The sequence below is a fragment of the Canis lupus genome, chromosome 6 (assembly GCF_011100685.1).
Source record: "Canis lupus familiaris isolate Mischka breed German Shepherd chromosome 6, alternate assembly UU_Cfam_GSD_1.0, whole genome shotgun sequence".
NCBI classification, from domain to species: domain Eukaryota; kingdom Metazoa; phylum Chordata; class Mammalia; order Carnivora; family Canidae; genus Canis; species Canis lupus.
The window spans coordinates 75,967,668-75,994,423 of NC_049227.1; the positions used below are offsets into that span (position 1 = coordinate 75,967,668).

General features: G+C 33.6%; 1 protein-coding gene across 1 annotated transcript in view; it reads left to right on the forward strand.

Annotated features, from left to right (window-relative positions):
• Positions 1–26,756, forward strand: part of ANKRD13C (ankyrin repeat domain 13C) — an 85,186-nt gene that overhangs the window by 38,591 nt on the left and 19,839 nt on the right. The window contains exons 4-9 of the mRNA XM_038541667.1: positions 1,346–1,431; positions 2,789–2,834; positions 8,041–8,107; positions 12,258–12,402; positions 17,363–17,494; positions 20,784–20,945. Of these exons, the coding sequence (XP_038397595.1) occupies positions 1,346–1,431; positions 2,789–2,834; positions 8,041–8,107; positions 12,258–12,402; positions 17,363–17,494; positions 20,784–20,945 (638 nt within the window). The remainder of the gene's footprint in view (positions 1–1,345; positions 1,432–2,788; positions 2,835–8,040; positions 8,108–12,257; positions 12,403–17,362; positions 17,495–20,783; positions 20,946–26,756) is intronic.

The following is a 26,756-nucleotide window of genomic DNA, read 5'->3' on the forward strand; positions in this document are numbered from 1 at the left end:
AGGAAGATTTATTAAAGTACTTGAGCTTATTGTGGAGAAGAATTATAAAAAGAATTCTATTAAATTGGCGTAATCTAGCTTTGATATTAAGGTTAAATTACAACAAACATGAGATTAGCCAGATTCATACAAATTTGAATCTGGAAATAACCTTAATGATTATCCAGGTCATGGTTTCTCAGATTATTTGGATTTCACAGACCAGAAAAAAAATTATGTTTGAGAATTGATGTGGAGTACCTAATGTTTCATTTTAGCATGTAAAAACTCTAAAAATGATACTTTCTTCTGCAATCACCATATTAATACAAGACATTTTGATACCAAAAATAGTAGAAAGAATAGTTCTTAAATTGAAAAAAATATATAGTTTATAAGTAAAAAAGTAACCCCAACCTGATTTCCAATTTTTTCATTTTACTGCAGATCACTGGGAACTTGAACAGTTGGGCGCTGAAATGTAGACTTGTATTTGGAAACTACTAATCTAGGTCACAAAGCTAGTTGTAGGACTGTATGATGAACTGAGATCTCTTGTTCCTTTGGTAGTTAGTTTTAGCTAGTTCCTTTATTCTAATAGGTAAAAATTATATTTACTTAATTGTAAGCAATTTATATTGAGCCTTTACAGGAATTTCATAGAGGTTTTACTTTATTTTTATTTGACAAATGAAAAAAAGAAACTGAAATTTAGTGAAAATAAGTAACTTGTCCATTTACATGTGGCTAATAATTAGTAAAGCTGGGGTTTGCACTTAGGCAATGTGTCTAAATCTCAGTCTGAACTATTGAGAAAACAGTATGGAGGGCCTCAGGTTTTTTTAGATTCAGAAGTTCTTTTCACGGACATAATAGGATTTGTTTTAGTATTTTTTCTGCTGTGTGAGAGTACAACCTGTAGTGAGAAAAGAACACAAACACCCAGTAGCAATTACAAATAATTACATTTTTATAAAAGTAATATCCAATGGGATTTTTGAGATCTGGCTTTGAGATCTTTTAGATCAGTATTACAACAGGAGATTGTGTCATCTGAGATTGGTTAATCTTGGCTCACTCAGGTAAATCTTAACTGATAATTAAAAACTAGGAAAACTAGTGTAAATACAAGTTCATGTTGGGGTGTCTCTTCTCGATTTTCCTTGGGGTTCATAACAGTTTTATTAAACTTATTAACTTATTTATAATGTCTCTATCTGTATATGTCTGTGTTTAATAAACCAGTGGTTTCTAACATGGCAAAAAAGTTTTTTTTATAAATTTATTTTAATTGAGCTATAACTGACAATCTAACATGGTAAAATTTATTTTAAATTAAATAATTTTTTTTTGATTTAAACCTTAGTTACGGCTCTTTTAAGGAAGCTTAAGCAGCAGTCCAGGGAAAGTGTTGAAGAAAAACGACCTCGATTATTAAAAGCCCTGAAAGAGGTAGGCTATATATCTCTTTGCTCATCTTATACCTCAAGAGTAATTGTAAGTGTACTTTTAAGCATTTTTAAAATGCAGTCTAATCACTTGATTACTAAGAGTCAAGCAACGGTAAAAATCCTGTTTGAATTGAACAATAATGATAAAATACTCTGATTATAATGTATAAATTTAATGCTATGGAAGCACCATTTACTTTGGACTAGGACGGTGAATAAAAAATTACTGTTTTCAATAAATTAGATAAGACCTCTAAGAAAAAAGGAGGCTAATCATAATTAATGGCAATAGTTTTCGTTTGTCCTTTGGGTTGGAAGATTCCCTAAGAGCTGAAACCACTACCTACTAGCAGCATTTTCTTTACATAATAAAACTCTTTCTGTCTGTCCTATGTCAGAGCCGGTGGTAAGAGCCGGTGTGCTGGCACAGAAAGGCAGAGAGCTTTATTTTTTTTTTCTTATTCTCATTCACTGTATTTTTGATGTATGAAAGAACTAAGGGAGGAAGACAGACCTATCATGATAACTGTGTGTCCTCTGGGGTATGCTTTTTTTGTTTTTATCTCAAGAGATCAATTTTTTTGAAAATTTTTGATCACAGTAGTTTCCTTAACAGTTACAGTTTTTGCTGTCTAGCTTCTAATTTGTGAAATACAAACTTTCGCCATATATCTCATATGATGACGTGTTATTTCAGATTTAGTAAACTTGTGTTAATTACCACTTTATAGGGATCCCTGGGTGGCGCAGCGGTTTGGCGCCTGCCTTTGGCCCAGGGCGCGATCCTGGAGACCCGGGATCGAATCCCACGTCGGGCTCCCGGTGCATGGAGCCTGCTTCTCCCTCTGCCTGTGTCTTTGCCTCTCTCTCTCTCTCTCTCTGTGTGACTATCATAAATTAAAAAAAAAAAAAAATTACCACTTTATAGGAAAAAGTTTCTATTTCATTGTGTCATTTTCTTAGTCCATTGTGAGGCTGCATAAAAAGTCATTTTGGAACACATCTAAAGTTATTAGCTATTTTTAGTTAGAGTTATTATTATTGTTTTGGTTATGCTGAGAAATGGACTATTTATTGATACCAACTTAAATGCCTGTCAGTTTCAGATATGTTCTAGTAAAATCTGCAGTTGTATATCTTCCTTTGTAGATAAGTATAATAATGTGTGCTATTGTAATGTTTTAAGTAATTTAACCTTATTTTTTCTTTCTCCTATTCCAAAAATTGAAACTACTTTCTATTCCTGTCTATAGACCTTTAGTGATAATAGATTTTTTTTTAAAAACTAAAATATTCAATTGATATGAGAACTGTTAAACTAAGGTACATTCAGTATTTATTTGTATTTTGTTTCTCAGCTAGGTGACTTTTATCTGGAACTTCACTGGGATTTTCAAAGCTGGGGTAAGAATGTGTCATATTTTACTGTAAAATATGTTCCAATGTGGAAATGCACGTGCAAAAATAGCTTAAATATACATGTTAGCAAATTTGAACTTGTCCTAAGGAAAATTACATCTTTTTCATCACATTGAATGTAATGGTAATAAAGCCCTGTAGTAATACTTAATTATCCCAACCTGGTTAGTAACTTTCAAAAGTCTTATTTTTAAGACTGAAAATTATTCTTTTTAAACAGAATGAAGATTTAAGTATTTTAATAAATATAAGGAATTCTCAAAGGGAAGAGAATAATTTATGGGATTATTAGATTACTAATTTTTTTAAGGTTTTATTTTATTTATTCATGAGACACAGAAAGAGATTACTAAATTTAATGAGATTTGAAATATAATACTTAGATCCCTGAATGAGAAGAATTCAGTTAACATTATTTGATTTTGTATATTTTGTCATCTTTCAGTCATTTTGCTACTTTTATTGTATACTTCATATATATACCGTTTGGTTGTTCACTGTTTCAATTATTTATAAAACCTTAACCCCTAGATATTTTAGAGTCAGTTAATGATTTATCTTGGCATGATAAGTTTCTCTCCTCCCCATTTTAAACCTCAGTCCATTTAGGGAGAAAACCTTTGTATCTAAAGAGGAAGTGTGATCCTAGTGACTTTTGTTAATTAAACAACTACTAAAACAACTAAATTTGGGTTTCATTTTGAAGATTTAAAAACAATGTAATCTGTGTATAGGTTTGGACATAATGAGCTTATATTTTTTTAAGCATCTGAATTAATTTCTATGAAATAAAGATATTTAAATATTCAGTTATTGACAGCTATAAAAATCACTGTTAATGTTTCATATGAATGCTTTCAAACCCTTTTTAAAGTTTACATGAGTGTAAGTGTGCATGTAATACACAAATACATACATGCACATATATATTGTATCCTCAGAATTAGTTGTTTTAATGGGATCTTGCCATTATATCATTATACAGTTTGTCACTTTTATATAATGTATCATAGGCATCTTTCCGTATTGTTAGCTCATGAGGAAGTACTTCAACAACTACAAAATAATGTGTAGCATGAATGATTAAGATTTTCCTAGTGTGTTTAATCTCTAAGTGTAAAGTTTTGATTTCTAAAGGTCAGTTCTTTTCCAACATTGTTACAACACTAGCTCATTAGGTTAATTTTGGCTCCATCAAAATCACACATGATTTTGTGACTCTGTAGGGCTACCTTGCCTTTATGCTTTATATATCATTCAGAGTCCAGGTGTCTTAGAACACTGAGAGAAAAAGAGGTTTGTAGTAGCTTTGTAAAATAGAAGAATTCCAAGTCAGATTGGTTTAAAGCCTGAATACCATTTTTTTTTTTCATGTGTAAAAACCCTAGGTCTGCTTGGCAATCTTATACTCAAGGTTGTCCCTTGAGCATATTGGTTCTTTAACTGATTCTCAAGAAATTGTTAGTGGTTTACATTCTAAAATAGTTGATTTATCTTGCTGAGCAAATGTTTTAAAATATTTTAAAGTAACATTTCAGTTACATAAAGAAATAGAAATGAATGTAATCACTACTATAATTGTACATATATCTGTAGTTATAAACAGTATAAATGTTGTATAACCAAATTCATGACATAACCACTGTGGTATTGGTTAAAAGTATTGCTTCTTTGGAGATTTGACTTTGGTGCAAAACAGCACATCTATTTCATTGTTGATAAAGGATTTTTCTGATTTCGTGTCAAAACTACTAGCATCTGATGGTTAGATGTCATGTATGATTTTAAAAATGAAACTTATTGGCTAGATTTAATTTAGACCCTTTGGATTAAAAAAAAGCAGCACAATCCTTTTTGTTAGATTTGATTAGTAAGCTTTTTTTTTCTAGAGTTTAGGTGTATTTCTTTCCATTGTCAAAACCCCTAATATTGGAGCACCTGGCTGGCTCAGCTGGTAGAAGTGACTCTTGATCTCAGCATTGTGAGTTCAAGCCCTATGTTGGGCATAGAGTCTATTTAAAAAACAAATGAAGAAGGAGGAACTTATAAATTCCCTTTGCAAACATAAAATGCTAACAAAACATGACTTTTTTTTTTTTTTTTTTTTTTTTGCTTAAAAAGAAACCCCTAATATTGAGGGGAAAAAAGGAAACCCAGAAATAAGGGGAAGTTAAAAAATATTGAGATCCAGAATTAGGTTTAATTAGAGGTAGTGGAGGATGCACACTCTTTCTCATATTGTTATATTTAGTGTTTGGCTGAAAGCCTCAAACTTGGTTAATAGCAAGTCTGAAGGCAACTAAAACTATTCCAGCTTAGGTTTTTAGATAAAGAGAAGCTTTAAATTGGGATCAGAAGTACTGGCTCCTATTTGATGTGGGAAATCACATATCTTTCCTCTGCCTCAGTGTCATTTTTTTTTTTTTTTAAGATTTTATTTATTTATTCATGAGAGACACACAGAGAGAGGCAGAAACATAGGCAGAGGGAGAAGCAGGCTCCCTACTGGGAGCCTGATATGGGATTCGATCCTGGTACTCCAGATCATGCCCTGGACCAAAGCCAGGCATGCTTAACCGCTGAGCCACCCAGCCGTCCCCGGTGTCTTCATTTTTAAATGGGGATAATAACTGCCCCAGATATTGCAAACTTTTTTTTTTTTGGTGTGGATAAAATTATGTTTTTGAAGGAAACCCTTTATATACTTACTGTAAAAGCATGAAATAATTTATAGTATAATAATCATGACTTCAAATTTAGCTTTGTGTATATGGCATATTTCAACAGAAAAACTGTTTTTAGAGTTTCTTTACCTCATAATCTACAGAATATCCATTCTGTATTTGAGACTGTGTATTATAGATGGAAAACATTACGTTAATAAACTGTTCTTGATATCAGGAGTAAATAACAGCAAAACTAAGATTAAAATGTAGAGATTTCTTTTTTTCAACTCAGTGAATTATGCTACTTTTGGAGTGTTATGTTAAGCTCTCAGATTATGCTGAGATAACCTCAGATATAGAGAACTTGATCAGTTTACATGAGGGAGAATAAAGTCATTGCAGAATTGGGAAGATGCACATTGCTCTAATTTTGGAATGCATTAAAATCTAGCAGAAATCTTTTTTTCTATGTATTCTCTCTTTCCTTTTTATTAGCTTTTGCTTCTCAGTCCCTAAACTTATTTTCTCTCTGCATTTCTCTGTTCCTGCGCTTCTGATTTTTGATAAGTATTGATATATAATTCTAAATTTTGTTATAGTAGGTTACCATGCTATTTCAAAAGATGCAATAAATTAAGTTAAATTATCTTAAATTAGAGTGCTATATTTTAATTATCTTTTTCATGCTCTACTAAATACTTAAGGATAGGAAAACTGGATCTTGATTAGACAGCATAGAGAAGAGCTTTGATCATGTATATAGATAAATGCTGTTACTGTTGTTTTCAAGTTCTGTTGTTTCATATAAGGAAAAATTTTATCAGAAAATGATTACTGAGCCATCAGAAAGAAAGAGATCTTGCCATTTACAATGCTGTGGATGGAACTAGAGGGTATTACGCTAAGTGAAACAAGTAAGTTAGAGAAAGATAGATGCTTTCACTCATATGTGAAATTTAAACAAAACCGATGAACATAGGGGAAGGGAAGGAAAAATAAAATGAGATGAAAATTGAGAGGGAGGCAAATCATAAGAGATGCTGAACTCTAGGAAACAAATTGAGGGTTGCTGGAGGGGAGGTTGGTGGGAGGAAAGGATGACCAGGTGATGGGCATTAAGGAGGGCAGTTGATATAATGAGCAGTAAGTGTTATATAAGACTGATAAATCACCAAATTCTACCTCTGAAACTAATAAAAAAAAGAAAATGATTTCTTATATTTTTTGACTAGGGTAACTGTAGATATTCCCTTTGGGCAGTAACTTTTCTTATTTGTGTACAGTAAAATGTCTAGAAAACTGTCTTTAATGCCGGAAATCATTTTAGATTACATGACCTCTAGGAATTTAAAAAGGACATTGATATATTAATATACCTTTTTGGATAATTAGACAATATTGATGTTTTTTAAAAAATTAGCTAAAGGGCAGCCCCGGTGGCTCAGCAGTTTAGCGCCACCTTCAGTCCAGGGCAGGATCCTGGAGACCCGGGATCCAGTCCCACGTTGGGCTCCCAGCATGGAGCCTACTTCTACCTCTGCCTGTGTCTCTGCCTCTCTCTCTCTCTGTATCTCTCATGAATAAATAAATAAAATCTTTAAAAAAATGAAATAAAATAAAATAGAAATAAAAAGTTAACTAAAAAACTAGCCTTTAATTTCTATAATAAAGTTTTTACTTCTTTCTAACCGAGGTTGATTATCATTCATTTTTAAAACACTGAGTTTTGTAAAATATGCACGTAGTATATCTTATACACACACACATTCTTATATACACATGTACATGTGATGTGATTTTGATTTCAAGTTGTTTGGGCTTCACATTATTTCTTTTGTATGTGGTAGCTTATTATATCCTGTATGCAGATTTATTCATCCATAGAATAACCTGTATTTCCTAAAACATAGCAGACAGTAAATAATAAAAGAAATCAGAATATGTTTGTTATATGAATGTGAACAACACTGAATGTAGAAATCTGTAGGTGAATAGTATGATTCCGTTTTACAGATTTTGAAACTGAGGTTACACAGTGAGCTTCAGTAACCGAGGTCACATATTTGGAATTCAAACTCAAATTTGACTACTTAGCTCTAAAATTTTTTTTTTAAATACACATTACTTTCCTACTATTTAATGAGATTATATTTAAAGGATCAGATAGGATCCAGGTTAATCAGGTTACCTATTCAGGGTAGTTTAGTTGCTGTGGGGTATGGTTTTCGCATCTATAATAATGTTCTACAGTGTGTATCCAAGAGTGGCACTGTATTGACTGCTATTCATGTGTGTTTGTGGGAGGATGTGAGTGTTAAACTTTGTAGCAATTACAGTTAAATAGTGGGGATTTGAAGTTGCTCGGAATTGCTTTGTGTATTATTAGTGGAAAAATACTATTTTAAAGGAAATCATTACAATTTTAGTGGATTAATAAAATGTTGAAATTACTCTTTTTCTAATTAAGAAATGTGTAATGTTTCAGAACTTTAGGTATTTTTTATCTTTTCTTTTTAAAAACACAGTGCCTTTACTTTCCCGAATTCTGCCTTCTGATGCATGTAAAATATACAAACAAGGTATCAATATCAGGTAAGGTGACTTGATTTTTTTCTTTCTGAGTAACAGAAAATTGAGATTTAGAGGAAGCTTTTCTTTCTGTATTAATAGGTTGCATTTGGATGTAGTATTTTATAACTTAAACATGTTGTAATATATGCACAACATTTTATCTTGAGACATCCTGCGGAGAAGAAACCAAAGATATAAAATCTTGACTAAATCAAAGGTATTCTTATTCAACTGCTGACTATCTAGGAGGCAATCAGAGTGAAGATCACAGGATCTTAAAATGAGAAGATTTAAGATGGTTATCTCTGATCCTGACTATTTGGGGAATAGGGACACACATAAGGAAGACCCAACTCTTGTCCTTTTTTCTCCATCCCTCTCATACCCTCCCTCCTCTGTCCATCTGTCTAAGCATCTGTTCCTTCTAGTGCACACTTTAAGGCTAATTTTAATTTTCTTCTTTTTCTTTTTAAAATTAAGATTGATTTTTGGATCTGATGGGTAATTATTTATTTTACTCAGTTTAGAGTTTTATTTTTATTCTTTGTATCTTAAACTTTGTATTAATACAGGTATATTTATAAATTATACATATGTAAGATGTGTATAATACTAGTGAACTGCCAACTTATATTTATATATCCATATTTTAGTGTATTTATAAATTATATAAATAATTTTGTAAATCTATTATAGCTCTACATATCTCCAGAATATTAATTTGGACATGTAAGGACCTAGAACTAGAAATATATTGAGATAATATCATAAAAACTTTTCATTTGATAAATGAGAAAATATAGAGAGGTGAAGTGATTTTTATAAGTGCATATTGTGAATTAATAGCTGAGCCAGGACCTCTGACTTCCTGTCCGTTCCTACCATGTCACAAGGCAGAAATTTTAGAAAGTCAACTCTGAGATTTATTCTGAGATATGTTGAATTATAGTGAAGAGATAATCTTTAGTTCAAGGTTAGTTCTAGAGAAATTGTTCTCAAGAAGTAGAATTTGATTAAAGTAGAAGTTTCTGGTTTTTGTTTTTAAAAAAATAACCTTCAGATGTTTCTAATTATGAAAGTGCATATGTACATTAAATTCATGATCATTATAGAAACCTTGCAAAATACAGAAAAATATAAAAGAAAAACTAGGAAGAGTTTTGATAATGATAAGATTTATTTCAGTAGCCTATTAACATTATATTATGATTTCATCATAAATTATACATCAATGTAAAAATGTTTACTATAGGTGCTTGCCAAAGGTGGTAGATAATTTGGGAGTGTAGTAGTATTTTCCATATGCTACTTTAAAAAAAAGGTTAGTTTTAGTTGTGTTTGATTCTTAGATTTAGGAAAAAAGTTTCTTTTAAAAAATTATTTCACATTTATATGTGACTTGAAAGTAAATGATATGATGCATATTACATAATGAGTATAAATAATAAAACCACAAAATGGTTAAAATAGAGACATGAGAATAAAAGCCTGAGGGAGAATAATTGTGTCAGAGAATATAGATTAAAGAGAAACTACTATAATTTAGGAAGACACTCAGCGCTGGGGCTTACATAAAGCAGCTGAGGATAAAGGAGAAATGTGATAAGGTTCTAAAGCTCTCATTAACAAAGTTTACCAGATTAATGGAGAGGCTGGGTTTTAGGATGGACAAAGGTTTTTCATAGATGAGAAGAATGAAAAAAAAAATCCATTATATTAAATAACTTTCATGTAAACATCATGAGACAGTTTTTTAAAAAAATTACTACAAATGAAACTGAATTTTAAAATATGTTCAAAGAAATCTTTAAAGTTTACTTATATTTCATGACAGACATGATCATTTAAAATATTTTTTCTGGTGTCAAGGAGAAATTAATACTTCGGTGGAAATAGGAAAGTGTAAGTAACTTTATTGTTGCGAATGTTAGTAAATGTTTTCACTATTAATAATTATGAGGTTATAGATTACCTCATAATAATACCTGATCATTTCAGTCAGTGAAATGATCAGGGCAAACTTTGCCTCATTGCAGGCTTTTTTCTGTCTTTAGGGAAGGCTCTATATTCTTTTTCAGTGTTACTTGGCAGTTTTCAAGCTTTTATGTCAAAAAGAACACTTTCTGTTTTTTCTATTTTTTTGAACATTTTCTATTCAAATCTTTGCAGTTATATAATTTTTTTCATGGCTAATTACATGGTAAGAATTACAAAAAATATATTTAGACTCAAAGGCTTAAAGCGAGGACTAGTTAATACATTAAAATACCATCATGATAAATTGTATCATTATAAGGCATGTAATACAACTTCCGAGGCCATCCAATATGTCAGGGATATTGCCGAAGATGTTTTGGGCAGCCTTTCAGTTGAAATTTACAAAAACACAAATGAAATAAAAATTGACAATGAGTGATATTTGATGTGGCTAGATCAAAAGGTTCAAATGTCACCATGTCAGTGTGTCTTTGTCTTTCTGTCTCTGTCTCTCTGTGCATCTCTTTCCTCACTATTCTTACCTGCCAACCCCTACCAGTCTCATCCGGGATAGGCAACAAGGAAATGGAGGCAGGAGATTACTCTTGTTTCTTTCCCTTTTTTATGTGGGGAAGTGGAGTACCCTGGTAGCTGAAGCTCGAAGTCCAGATAGACCACTTAATAGAAAATGATCTATTCCTTTGTGATATTTTCAGTAGCCTACATCTTACAGAGGTAGGGGATAAGCCTCTGTTACTGGCATTATTTTCTCTTATGCCACATGTACAAGGGGTAACAGGACATGTTTGGTAGTATAGGCACTACTACAGTAGCTGGCCCCCTGGAAGTGGACCAGGAGCTAGAATTCAGCTGTAAAGCACCAGGCAGGATTCACCCCATGGGAATTGTTGATTTGTTTTTTTAGGGCTTTTTGATTTCACTCTTTGGGAGTGTATACATTTTGTATAGCTCAGGAAGGAGGCTCTTGTACATAAGGTAACCATACTTCCCTATTTGCTCTTGGTTCATCCCTGTTGTCCTGGCAAAATTATTAATAGTATCACCTTCACTTTTAAAAGGTACTAGTTTTGTTGATAAATTATATGTAACCCAAGTTACTCTTTTGATGAAGCCTAGAAGATACGTTCCAGTTCTCAGATTTTTCTGTGTAGGGAAATGAAGAAAATGAAGAATGCTCATTCCCTTTGCCTAGTCTGGGATGAGAATTGAATAACTTATGAAGTAATGAATTCTTGAAAACCCAGTAGGTGTGATCAGCATCTTTTAACAGCTGTGTCAACCCATTTTTTAGATTAAGGGTGGTGTTTTGAGCAGCCAGTAAGTGAGATCCTAATGTGGTCTCCTACAAAGTCTGGTGTTAAGATTGAAGCACTTCAGGGTGCTTGTAAGCTTTTCCATTCTAGTGTTATCACTCATTTCAGCAAGGTGGTTTGTGGAATTTATTTGAGACCGATCCATTGGGCTGGGCCATGCCAGGCCTTGGTTACCAAAGAGTATGATAAATACACAAGGACTGATCCATAAGGTTTTTAGGCTGTGGAGATGATGGGAAAGAGAATGCTAATCCGAATCTGGGAAGTCAAACAGAAAGGACAAGAATTTGGAGTAAGTTAAATGATTTATGTAGTTGAGGAATGAAGCAAGGTTTGGTATCGGATGGTTAGGCATAGGCACAGATGTAGATCAAAAGAGCAAGACTGGACACACAGCCCTTAATCTAGGAGTGTGGTCCATCCTTGCTGCTGTACCCTCCTTAGGTACTCTGCTGAGCTAGCAGCATGGTCTCATTGGGATCAAAGAATGTTAGACAAGTCTTCTTTCCTTTAATGCCCTTCACAGTTGAAGTAACTTCTGTGGAGTAGTTGAAGTAAGGGCAATGGTAGGGAACAAGGTATAGTTAGGGAGATATTTGAACAATGTGGAAACAATCTTTTCCTTGCTGGATTAATAAAGTACATATTCAGAAAATGAAATATAGGAAAAATGGAATATATATTTAAATATTCTTTCAGTGTTTTTAAATAAGATACTGTAACTTTCATTAGAAGTTTGACTTTGAAATATGGTGTTAGCATCTCGGTTTGAGTTTAGAAGCAACAAAGCTTGTTTAATTATTATGGAGTTTTATCAAAATTTCATTTGCCAGGATTTCTCATCTCCCCATCTTTCACAGGCTTGACACTACTCTCATAGACTTTACTGACATGAAGTGCCAACGAGGGGATTTAAGCTTCATTTTCAATGGGGATGCGGCACCCTCTGAATCTTTTGTAGTGTTAGACAATGAACAAAAAGTTTATCAGCGAATACACCACGAGGTGAGCATGTCGTCTTCTCGGTATTTCTCTAAATGTTTTTTTTTAAGTGTGTATGTATGCAACCAAGCTTCAGTGTAATTGTTTGAGTCATAAAGTCTAAGTGAGATGGTTCATTCCCGAAGCTTTCATTTCTTTACAACTAGCTTTAAATTTCGTTTTAATTTTTTTATTTTTTTATTTTTCTGGTCTTCATCGTGACCATTCCATTGAGACTTTGCTCATAATTGATGATCTCCTAGTTAAATGAACTCCAACTTGCTTGACTTCTCCTTTGTAGCACTCATTTGTTGAACCTGTGCTGCCCCTTTGACCATTTATTGTCTTGCTACCTTAACTTCTTTTAATGTTGCTGATCATCTCTTGTCTCCCTAGTAGCGGCATCTCTTTTGGCTGTCTGTACTCTTTTTGTACTCTTTTACTGTCCTTAAGTCTTTGGCTATTTTTCTCTATCTTTTCCCTTTTCCTTCTGTCACGTCTTATCTCCCTGTTGTTATTGCCTCCACAAGCACCACTGAAGAATCATATACGTTATCTTTATCCTTTGTTCCCTGAATGTCCCATTCCCTGCTATAAACCAAAGAAAAAGCTTTTTCTGTGCCGCTATATCATTGATACCTTAAAGATGTTTTTAAGTCAACATTTTATTTTGCCACTGTTGCTTTTTTTTTTCATTTTCTTTGTGTTGCCTAAGATGGCAGTGAGCAATGAAGTTTTAGATGGAAGAGAAGATATTCCTTGTGGAGGAAACAGAATGAATAAAGTCAGGAGAGAGGGAATGAGGATGGTCTGTTTCAGAAGCAGAAAAGAGATCTACTTGACTGTGGTGAAGGTTTCTGTTATTGAGCATGGGAATGTGGTTTATAAGAGGCTTTAAAAGCCAGGTAAAATAACAGAATCTGCTTTAGTTGGCAACAGAGAGTCATAGATTCTTAAATAAGGTATTGATTTGATCCACAAGTAATTTAGGTGCTTTACAGCTTTTCTCATTAAATCTTTAAAATAATCTGTCAGAGCAAATAGTTTTATTATCTCCATTTTACAGATTAGAAAATTGAGGCTTATAGATATTAAATGACATCTTCAACATCACACAACCAGTATGTTGTGGATGGATCGGAAAAAGGGAGAGATTAGAGGCAGGGAATTTATGGAAAAAGTTTTTACTTTTTACAGTTTTACAGTTGAGAAGTGATATGGGTGGTGCAACGAATACTTAAAGAAATTATAACTTATATTTCCAAGAATGAAAGACTGACTTGCTGGTAGTTTGAGTGTACTGAATTGAGAATTAAAAAGATTTAAGGGTACGACCCAGCAATTGCACTGTTGGGGATTTACCCCAAAGATACAGATGCAATGAAACGCCAGGACACTTGCACCCCGATGTTTCTAGCAGCAATGTCCACAATAGCCAAACTGTGGAAGGAGCCTCGGTGTCCATCGAAAGATGAATGGATAAAGAAGATGTGGTCTATGTATACAATGGAATATTACTCATCCATTAGAAACGACAAATACCCACCATTTGCTTCGACGTGGATGGAACTGGAGGGTATTATGCTGAGTGAAATGAGTCCATCGGAGAAGGACAAACATTATATGGTCTCATTCATTTGGGGAATATAAATAATAGTGAAAGGGAATAGAAGGGAAGGGAGAAGAAATGTGTGGGAAATATCAGAAAGGGAGACAGAACATACATACTCCTAACTCTGGGAAACGAACTAGGGGTGGTGGAAGGGGAGGGGGGCGGGAGGTGGGGGTGAATGGGTGACAGGCACTGAGGGGGGCACTTGACGGGATGAGCACTGGGTGTTATTCTGTATGTTGGCAAATTGAACACCAATAAAAAATAAATTTATTATTAAAAAAAAGAAAGAAAGATTTAAGGATGAGTGTTGTGCTTCTACCTTGAAGAGTGGAATGATGTGGTGCCAATGGTAGAATTGGAAGTTCTGGATATGGAAATAGGTTTGGGGTTTTAGATGATGTTAATTATGAGTCATTTGCTAAAATCATTCTACTTGCTTCAACCTTCTCTTTATCAGACTTTGAAGTATTTGCTATCGTTGGTGACTCCAGTTCTTAAAATTATCATTTCATTAGGATTTGACTTTGATCGATTGTTCTTTTCCCATCTCTTCTTATTGTTCTTTGCCTGTTGCTTTTTCTTTGCCATCTCTTGAATATTGATGTACCCTTAATGTGGTTCTCATTTTTACAAACTGTCAGAATAATCTCTTCCATTCCTACATCTTGAACTACCTGCTATAGGTTGGTGATTCACCAGTATATATTTCTATCCCAGATAGATCTCCGAAGGAAGATCTACCTACTTAAGTTCCTAATGGATATGATATATGTCTCCCAGGTGCCTCAAAATTCAGCTCATCTAAAACTTAATTCTGTTTTTTCTCCTCCAAACTCCAAACCTGCCCTCTCTCCCATTGTCCTTTCTTTGATGGATGACATTAATCTCTATTCAGCCAGAAAACTGTGAGTTATTTTTGAAATATTTTCTTTTATTCCATGTTTCTTAAGTAGAGAATGTGTGTAGTCCTTTCTGTCTTCCTAAGGTCTTATAATTATCTCTTTTTAGTTGTACCATTACTGCCACAATTCAGATTTTCATTCTATCTCAACTGGTCCGTTGTAAAAATCTCATAAATGATCATCCTGGTCCCATCTTGTCTTCTTCTAAATTATCCCACATACTAGAGATAGATTGAATAATGAAAGCAAATTCATGAAAACTGCCTTCCTTAAAGATATTTTAAAAGATCCTTTTTCCTAAAGAATAAAATCCAAATTCCTTAATATGGCATGGAACCTTCTTGACCTGGCTTTTGCCTACCTTTCTAGACTCTTTTTACCTTACTAACTTAGGTACCTTCATACTGAGCTCTTTGTGGTTTTTCAGATGTACCATGCTGTTTAGTGCTTCATTCCTTTGTTCACATTATTTCCACTTCCTGGAGGGCTCTTCTTGCACTTCCACAGTGGTAGGGACCTACTTAGTGTCACTTCCTCCCTTGCCAGGTGACCATTGTTTTGTTTATGCTCCTACTAAATCTGGTACCATAGAGCTTCTGATACTATATTCATTGTATGGCTTTCTTCCTCTGCTCACCTTGGTTCCTTTAGTTGTATTCCCTGGTACCTAATACAGCACATCAGTACATTCTAGGCTAGAGTTTGGCAAACTCTTTCTGTAAAGGGAGAAATAGTAAATATTTTAGATATTTAGATATATTTTTGGGCCAGATGGTCTCTGTCACAGCTACTCAGAAGAACAGAAGAGTTCTGTTCCAAAAGTTTATTTGAAAAGAGGGTTTTTGAAACTTAAGGCAGTTTTCTTCATAGACCATGTTGTATACAGCATTGTTCCCAAACTAATACATGAACTCCTAATTAATTTACAGTATATTTGAAACATAATATCTAACAGTTCTTTGCAACCTCTGCCAGCCAAAGTTTTTCTTTAGACAATTGTGTTCAGAATCAGTTTTGTTGCTAGGACTACATTTTCACCTTTTATAGCTTTAGCATTCTTCACTTGTAAAGGGTGAAGGAAATGGCACTGTCCTAGTACCAAGGTATTCTTTTCTATAGACTCATAGATTCAGCAATTGACTATGTCTGGGTGAAGTTTGGTGGTGAAGAATAGAAAATGGGCATCTTGGGAAGCTGGAAATCAGGAGTTATTTGAAATAGAGCCTCCAGTCATCATGAAACCCCAAGGACAAACTGTAGAAATGCCTCCTCAAAGAGAGGAAAAACTAAAACCAGACGAAATCAGACAGGGAGACAAACCATAAGAGACTTTTAATCATAGGAAACAAATGAGGGTCGCTGGAGGGGAGGGGTGCGGGGACGGGATAAGAGGTGATGGGCATTAAGGAGGGCACTGGGTGATATATAAGACTGATGGATCACCGAGGTCTACCTCTGAAACCAATAATACATTATATGTTAATTAATTGCATTTAAATAAAAATTTTAAAACTCTTTGGACAATTCTTATGCCCTAGTCACCTCTCTAGGTTCTGCCTGTTTCCTCTTTTTATTTCCCCTTAAGACCCTGGAATATCAGAGTCCCTCTTGGCCTATTATAGAATAGAATCTCATTTTATACCTACTCATTTACCCTTCCTTACCTGGTTATTTAGTCTTCTGTCCCTGAAGGAAGCACAAACCTTTTTTTTCTCACTTAAAAAAATTATTATTAATCAATTATTATATACCAGCACTGGGGAATATGGAGAGGATAAGCCTGAAACAAGACTGATTATTAAGTTTTGAAACCATGGGTTGATATTTTTGGATTCCCTTTCTGTCTATAAGGAATATAGAAAGGATCTCCTTCCTTCCTCCCTCCCTCCCTCCCTCCCTCTCTCCCTCCCTCCCTCCCTCCCTTCCTTCCTCCCTTCCTTCCTCCCATACCCATCCTTCCTTCTCTCCTTCCCTTCTGCTCTCCTTCTCTTCCTTCTACTTATAGCTTTTGGGAAAGAAAGGCTCAAATGATAGTGGTGGGTCTTTGGAGTAGAAAGAATTAAAGTAAGACTGATTTATATTTAAGGAAAACCTTTATATTGGAATTTTGTCTCAGACCTCTCAACTTAATTCTTAATCTTTTAAAATTGCTCTGTTTATTCTATATTTCTATAATGGGTAATCCAGTATTGTTTCCATAACATATCTCTAACAATATAAGAGTACTGGATTTCATGTACCCTGTAATTATAGATTTATAATTAGTCATAATTCTAACTTATTTAGAGATAAAGAGTTTAAACTTCTGTAATTGGCTTTTAGAGTAAGTAGCACTTCACATGTTTTAGAATGTGTCCTTTTTTGGTTTTTGAAATCTGTAACATTTTAATTGTTGATATTTTCATATGTAGGACTAATAACTTTTGAAAATCTAGATTCTTATATTTACCTTTTACCCCCACTGCAGGAATCAGAGATGGAAACAGAAGAGGAGGTTGACATTTTAATGAGTAGTGATATTTACTCTGCAACTTTATCAACCAAATCAATTTCTTTCACGCGTGCCCAAACTGGATGGCTTTTTCGGGAAGATAAAACAGTATGTACAAATCTTGATTTTTCAACTTTAAAAATTGTTCAGTATTTAATGAACAATTAATAATTATTATTATTCATTATTCATATATTAATAATAATGAACAATTAATATTGCCAAAATAATATGATGGAGATGCAGGAAGAAGTAGCTTACTGAATTGTCTTCCAGTGGTTTATTCCTTCTCCTGAATCCAGATAAGGAATGGTTGTTTACAGAATTGGAAGATACTCTTACAAAAGCCAAGAGAGAAAGTTTAGCTCATTTGAATTTTGTTGAGAAAGATTCTTGCTGTCAGCTACCTTGTTGTTTGCAGGGAACAGTGTCTTTTAATGGTTCTATTACATTTCTTATGCTTTTATTCCTTAAGAGGATGGCAAAGAGGGATACACTTTTGAATTCGTTTCCCTGGGTCTTTTTTTTTCCTTTCCACTTTTAGACTTCCAAACTACTCACTCGCTGTTTCTCAGTATTCTGTATATATGACTAAAATAAGCTTTCATTTCTATAATATTATCATTAAATTAAATTTCTGTGGAGGTTCGTTCCCTTAGTGAATTGTAAATTCTTTCCATAATTCTCATTGCATTTGTCAGCAAGAGGTTCTATAAGATTATTCAAAATATATTTAAAAATTTTTAATTAGATATATGAAGAAGCCTTTTTTAAAGTTTTAAATAAAATTAAAAATAAATCATCACAGAGGCACCTGGCTGGCTCAGTCAGGGGAGCATGCAACTCTTGATCCTGGGTTTGTGAATTCAGGTCCCACATTGGGTGTAGAGATTACTTAAAAATAAACATATTAAAAAAAAAAGAATAAATCATCACATAGGTAAAGGTCAAGATTTATTGCTTTTAACAATTATGTTTTAAAAATTATGTTTCCTTATACATAGAAATCTAATATATTCTTACTGGGAAAACAAAAATAGCTTATATTAGAGTTCTCTTAGGAGGAAATCAGTAGGAAATCTCTCTTTCTGTATCTCTATATACCTAAAACACATAGATACATGTATATCTATATATAATATATGGATATAGAGAGAGAAGGAGGGAGGGGTGTAGGGGAGATTGATTTATTTAAAGGAATTGACTTATATGAGTATAGGTGCTAGCCAGTCTGAAATCTGTAGAGCAGTCTACCAGGTTGGAAATTCAGAGAAGAGTTGATAACGGTCTTGAGTCTAAAATCAATAGGCTAGAATCTCAGGCAGGGTTTCTATGTTACAGCCTTGAGTCAGAATTGCTTTTCCTTTGGGAAACTTTAGTCTTTGCTCTTTGGTCTGTATTTGTTTGGGTGAAGTCTGCCTACATTATGGAGGCTAACTGGCTTTATTCCAAGTCCACTGGTTTAACTGTGAATTACATCTAAAAAATACCTCCACAGCAACATCTAGACAGGTATTAGACCAGATAGCTAGGCACTATAGTCTAGTCAAGTTGACACAAAATTAATCACCATACAACCTTATAGATAAACCTGTAAAGTGCCACTATATCACTACTCAATCCCTAGAATACTTTGTAGAGGATTATCCATTTATATATCCTCTAGACCTTTCTTATGCTGTAAATACATTAATATGTATCCATAGTAATATGTATCTTTAGTGGTTGATATTTATTTTTTCTAGTGTCGTATTATGTCTTTTGTTTTGCAACTTTTTTTTTTACTCTTTAGTATGTTTAGAAAGCTTTTTCTTATCAGCAGTACCAGTTCATTTTTTTTTAGCAACTGCATAGTATTCCATAGTATGGATATATTGTAGTTTATCTAGTCTCTTATTTATGGACATTTTGATGAATGACACACATTTGTGTCCAGTTTTCTGCTATTACAAATGATGTTTTGCTTACCATCCATTTACATGCCTTTGCATTATCTGTTATAGATAGAAAAAAATGGAATGGCTGGATTTTGAAGAATATACACTTACAATTTATTTATTGATATGATAATTTAATAAATGCTTTTTCATTTTAAGATTTCAAAAACTGAGAATTATCTCCTGAGTATTTCTCAACCACAGAAAGATTCTCACTATTAGATGTAGGCTCATCAACTTTATTTTCTAAGCCTATTTGGCAACAAATAGTATTATGGGATTTCCAGTTGTGAACTCCCACACTGCAGTCCATTTGTCGGTTTGAAGTCTTATTTGTTTGTACTCTGTTCTTCTGGACAGCATTAGAAGGATCACCTCAAGAGAAGATAAAAATTGAAGCTGCTATTCATCTAGTGCTACTGCTAAGCAGCTTAAAGCTCTTGAACAGCGTCTAGGTGATCTTCTAAAATCTTTGACAGGTAAGGAGGGAGTCAGTAATAATTATGGTTCCCATTTTGTAGGTAGAAACAGGTGCAGAATGCCTAACTTTTTGGTGACTGGTAAGGAGGCCACCAAAAGTAAGGTGTACATGGAATCAACTCTAAACACAGTTTTGGAATGCCAAAAAATATCAGCAAGATGGGACCAGGTGATTTGCATACAGGTAGAAATGGGAAGCTTGTTTTCAGTAAGTTATTGATCATGGGTTTTGTAGTAAGGTATTTGAAACTGACCACTCATGGGTCTGAAAAAGGTAAAGGTTAATGTTGAAGGAGGACTTCATTGAAAGGAAGTAATAACTCTTTTCTTGGTATCATTTATATCACTTGAGTTTTCTTACCCAAATCCATAATGTAAACACTTAATTGTATTGGTCAGCAAGACCACTCTGTTGTTCTCTCTTCTTTATTGAAAGAAGCAATCAACTGTAACTCGAAGTTAGATCCTGTTACAGAATAGATTATTGGAACAGGTAATTAATTCTAGGTGTGCTAGAGATTCCTGTGTGAATTAGAATATTTATTTTCATTCCACTTTTTTTTTTTCTATCTGTAAAATGGGAACAGTAATTATCCCTGACCCCTCCTTGTTACTCATGGTGTTTGACTATCGGCTAAATAAAGTTTTCAGATAGCTTTGTGCTACTTGGGAGTAGATTCTAAAGGAATACTATGTGGTATTTTTATTTATATTTAATCATTTGCAGATTATCATATATCTTGTGTGTCTTAAATTTTCCTTTGCAAATGTGAAATGTGTAATTTTGTATATAATTGAGATAATTTGATAAGCTCAATTACCAAAGAAGTATTTATTTTTACCTAAATGCTACATGTTTGTGGAAAAACATGTATATTTGAAACTTTCTTTTTAATCTTTAAAACTTAAGATAAACTTAATTCATTTTGTTATTTTGAAATATTTTAATATTTTATTTTGATTATTTAATTTTGTTTTAGGAAAGAGTAGGAAACTTTTTGGCAGACTTTTATCTGGTGAATGGACTTGTTTTAGAATCAAGAAAAAGAAGAGAACACCTTAGTGAAGAAGATATTCTTCGAAATAAGGCCATTATGGAGAGTTTGAGTAAAGGTGGAAACATAATGGAACAGAATTTTGAGGTATAATATTTACTTCTAATTTATAACATGCTAAGGAGAGAAGGGGTAGACTTCATTCCTGGCACTCAGTGAATTTATATCAGTACACTAAGTACACCCATAGGGGTTGTTTTGTTTTTTTAACTAGCTATCACCTTTTATTTTTCTGTGATAGCGCCTTTGGTGGTTTTTTGTGAATCTATTCTTGGCCTCTGAGTCTTCATTAATAGATTAAAATCATTTTGTAAACATGAAACCCAGTGTTAAATTTTAATTTGTGTCCCTTTGCATATCTTTCCTGCTTCACCAACTGAAATCTTGTGTTGCTTTGAAGGCCCACTAAAGAATTACCTCTTTTATGAAGTCATTTCTAAGCTGTAACTTCCCATAAGTTGTATTCAGCATGTATATCTTGAGAGCATGCTATATGCAAAGAATTGTGTGACAGTAGGGAAAGGGGAGGGGAAGTTAGGAGATACAAAGGTCTATGAGACATCATCATTGCCTCTGCAATCTTATTTCCTCATAAGATGAATTGGATGGGTTCTTAAATTTATTTTTTATTTTGACAATTTTAGATTTACAAGTAAGTACAAGAAAACAGTACAAAGAATTCGATACTTTTAATCAAGATTCCCCAAATGTTAACATTTTACTACAGTTATAAGCAGTGCTTTTCAAATCAAAGGCAGCATAGGGACCCGTTAGTAGGTTATGAAATTAATCTAGTGGGCTATGACCATCCTTTTTTAAAAGAGAAAAAAATGAGAACCTAAGTAAAGATGTTAGAGTAAAACCAGAGCACATCACATGTAATATGGGTCATTATTACCTAACGAAATAATAGTTTCAGGGGTGTATGTGTCACATAAATACACAAATGTGTGAGTGCTGGTTTGAAGTGTAAAATATGACTCACAGGAGTAAAAAAGATTGAAGGTTACTATGAGGAGGCTTGAATCCGTGAATGTGTGGTCTTTCTCCTCTGGTATTATGCTAGATTATGTTTTAGGGATAAACTGTTTCAGAATAGTATGTCAGGTTCCAGCTAATTCATGGTGATGCTGTGTGTGTGGAAAATATTTTAGTTTTTTAGAAAGTTCATGTGTTTTGTGAATCAGCCATAGTTTATTTAGTTAAATAAGTGCAGAATATAAAATGTTTAAGAATCCTCATTAAATGTTAAGGAAACATTGTGATTATGCCAGTGTAGTGTGATCCCATCCCCTTCCTGCCAGATCCTCTTTGTATTCGTTTTTCTTTTGGCCTTGGATTAGAGCCTCATAGGACTTCATTTTCTGGGAGACTTCTGGTATTAACTGATCTCTTGGTCAGTAGGAGATGTAGGACACGATATGCTCAGGGAATAGAAATGGAGATGAACTGAGAGAGGGAATGCTGAGCTCAGTCTTTGACACAGCTGCTACCCTCTTCCATTATTGACCAGACAAAAGGCCATTTCTTTGGACTTGCATTTTGATTAAGATTTTATTGAACTTGTCTTTTTAAAAAATGATTTTGTTAGTTAAAAAAAAAAAAGATTTTGTTAAAAAAAGATTTTGTTGTCGTGGTAGGTATTGCTACCTATGTTTAAGTTTGTCAGTAAACTATTTTGGGATGAATACACAGAAACAAAACTTTATACACTAGAATTTCATGGGCCATTAGCCAGCCATTTGTCTTCAGTTGTCTTTTTAACTACATTTAAACTTAACAGTATACAACTTGATTTTCTTCAGGGCAGAAATTATAACCTGATGCACCTGAATTGTTCAAGGGCCATTTAAATGGCATTTTAATCAGCAGTAGTTTTGAACTTTGAACTTAAAACATAGTTTAATTCCAAAGAGGTATGTAATAGAACCAAATAATATGAAATAAATTAACTAAACAAGCTTTCAACTTCTGATCAGAAATTGGAAGAAACAGTTCCTGTGTGAAGCATAGCCCTTGAACTATATATAGGTGATGATGATTGATGAATATTTAAATTCAACTTGTCAATTTCTACAAAAGATAAAAAACTTGGTGGGATTTTGATTAGGATGATGTTGAATATATAGATCAATTTTTACATAAAGGTCTGCTCGATTTTTCTTAATTCATCTTTTTATTCTGAAATAACCATAGGTTCAAATACATAGTCCTAAGAGTATGCCTCACCCAGTTTTCTCAAATGGCAACAAACGTCTTGCAAAACAGTAATACAGTATCATAACCAGGATATTTACATTTCCAGTCAAGATACAGAACATGTCCATCACCACAAGATCCTGTATATTCCCCTTGTATAGGCACACCTTCTGCCTTTTTGCGCCTTCCCTGTCCTTCATCCCTGGCAACCATTAATCTGTTTCTCCATTTAAAAAATTTTGTCACTTCAAGGATATTGCACATAACCTTTTGAGATTTTTTTTTTCCACTCAGCTCAGCTTAATTCCCTGGTAGTTTTTCCAAGTTGGTGTGTAAGTCAATAGTTTGTTCCTTTTACTGCTGAGTAGTAGTCAATGTTGTGAATGTACCATAGTTTGCTTAAGTATTCACCTGTTGAAGGAAACATCGGTTGTTTCCAATTTTAGGTCATTTCAAATAAAGCTGCCATGAACATTCACCTGTAGGTTTTTGTGTGAATAGAAGTCTTTATTTCTCTGAGATAAATGCTCTCTTTGGGAATGTGTGAAGCTTGTGTATGTGTTTGTGTGTATGTTTGAGGGGTATATGGGGAGAGGGGCCCTGGAGGAGTGGGCCATCAGACCTTGTGTGCCTCACCACCCTGGTGGCTCTAGAGGACAGTTCATGCCAGTTGTCTGATTTATCTACTCTGTGTACTGTTCGTACTGTAATCGGGCCCAAGTGTCCAAGAACACCCAGCTCCAGTGAACAGACCAGGTTCAGCTACTTGCCACCGGCAAGATCCAAAAGCAGAGAGACAAGTGGTTGTGAAATAAGGAATTTATTTTCATGACGCCAACACCAGGAAGATAGTTAACTGAAGTCTCAAAGACTATCCAAAGTGCTGAAAATACTTCTGGGTTTATGTAAGGAAAATGTGGGACAAAGCTCAGTGGGCACATGCTGCTGAACAGTAAAAGTCAGGTTGATCATTGTCTTGGGGGGTCTTGCTGGTGTCAGGGCAGTTCTTATTGCTTGAGGGAGTAGTCTGGGTTTATAGTATCAAGGGATCCTTTGCTTGTAGGGTTTTTTGCCTGAGTTAAAAGATGACTGGAAAGAACTTAATTAGAAAGTACAGCCTGAGGTCAAATGGAGGTAGTGAAGTGCTTTCCAGCACTCATCTCTAGAATGCCCACATCCTGCCCTTGCTTTAGTCCATTCAGAACTCCCTCCACAATGAAGAGTTCACACATCCCTCTCTGGGGGGGGTGGGGGGGGGGTGGGGGGTGGGTGGATTTCTTCATTCAGGTCCAAGTGCAATGAAGAGTACAATTAATTAATGGATTGGATGGTAGTTAACATGTTTAGTTTTATGAGAAACTGCCAAAATGTTTTCCATTTTCCATTCTCTAACAAAATACAGTAGATTGGATGGCTTAAACAACAAGGGTTTATTTTTCACAGTTCTAGAGGCTGGGAAGACCACGGTCATGATGCTGGCTATTTGCTTCCCAGATAAGGGTTTTCTTACTGACTTACAGATGACCTCTTGCTGTGTTCTTAGGTGGGGGAGAGCACTCTGGTCTCTTCCTTATCTTATGAGGACAGGAATCCCATCATGTGGGTCCCACTTTATGACCTCATCTAAATCTAATTACTTCCCAAAGGCCCCACCTCAAATACCATCTCATTGGTGGTTAGAGTTTTAACACGTGAATTTTGGAGAGAGAGGCATTTAGTACATAACGGATAGTGAACAGTGCTGTCTCATTGTGGTTTTATTGCATATCCTTAATGGCTAATGATATTTCAGTGCTCATATTTTCATGTGCTTATTTGCCATAAAATATACAGATTTATATCCTCTTTGATAAAATGTTTCTTCAGGTCTTTTGCCCATTGTCTAGTTTGTTTCTTTACTGTTAAATTTTAAAGTTCTTTATACATTCTAGGTACTAGTTCTTTGTCAGATGTGTGTGCAGATATTTTTTTCCTACTTTGTAGCTTATTTTTTCATCCTATTAAACTGGTCTTTGGAAGAGGAAAAGTCTTTAATTTTGATAAGATCCAGGTTATCAGTTTTTGTTTTATGACTTCCACCAAATCTAAAAACACTCTGCTTAGCTCCAAGTCCCTAAGATTTTCTCCTATATGTTTTTGCTGAAACTCTTATATTTCTACATTTTACTTCTAAGCCCATGAATTAGTTAATTTTGTATAAGATTTGATGTATGACCAAGGTTTATTTTTTTGGCTTGGATGTCCAGTTGATTTAGCATCATTAAAAAAAAAAAAGAAAAAGAAAAAAAAGAAAAAAAAAGGTCTATCCTTCCTCCATTGAATCACAACCTGCTGGAATTTTTATTGGGGTAGTGTTGAATTTATAAATTAAAGTAAGGGAACTTGATATCTTAAAAAATATTGAGTCTTCTGTTTTATGAACATGGTATATCTCTCCATTTATTTAGATCTTCTGTAGATCTTCTGTAGATCTTCTGTAGAACACTTTCAGAAGTGTTTTGTAGTTTTTAGTATACCAATCTTACACATATTTTACTAAGTCTCCCTCAAGCATTTAGTATTTTTTAGTACTTTCATAAATGGTAATGTTTTTATAGTTCATTTTCTAGGCATTCCATTATAGCATATAGAAATACATATGATTTGTCCATATTGCTAAATTAATATATTAGTTATATAGTTTTTATAGACTCTTTAGGATTTTCTACAGATGATCATGTTTCCTTGCCAATCTTTTAGCCTTTGTTTTTCTTATTGCACTGGGAAGTAACACCAATATAATATTGAATAAGTAAGTTTTGAGAGCAGGTATCATGCCTTTTTCCTGACCTTAGAAGAGATTTTTTTTTTATACATGTGAATTTTTAAAAATCATTATACTAATTTTCAATCTGGCATGAGTAATTTCTTAATTACTAAGAGGCATGGGTATATTATTGTTAGCTCTATAATCCTTGTAAGATTACATTTTAATTGTTTTAGAATAAAGAAAATACGTATCTCATTATATATTGTTTGGACTTTAGATAGGGAAGAACTGAAGAATTACATTTGAGAATCTTTTTGAAGTTCAATTATAAATATTTAGAAGAAATTTAAAGAAAACAGTAATTCTGTCAGATACTCATCTATATATATAATTTGATTTGGTTGAATCAGGTAGGTGCAGGATGAAAGAACATCAAAATAGAATTGATAAATGTAATTATAAAAAGACATACAAATCAGCGGTGTATTTTGTGTGTGTGTATTTCTCCTAGACACAATTTGCTAACACATGAAAAGCAACATGAAGCTGATATCAGTTTAATTATATTCGATAGTGGCATTAAAGGAGAATAGAAATATTTGAATGCATTTTGTAGATAATTTTAGGAAGGTATAGTTCTTTAAACCTACATAAGCTTTTTAGGAAAGGTATATATTAATTAACATGTAAAGTTTAAAAATTGGGGTCAAAAAGAGTAAAGGGAAGGATCCATTGAATTCAAGAGTCATTTAATGATGAACTATGTTTAAAATTTTAACAGAGTTTAAAAGAATATATACCAGTATTGAAATTAATAGCTGCTAGGTCATATTTGGTAGTACAAAAATAAATCAACACAAATCAACATAATGCTTTATTAACTTTCAAGTCAGGATGAAATATAGATTAGTTACTCAAATGTATAGAAATAGAAAAGGATTCTCCAGTGG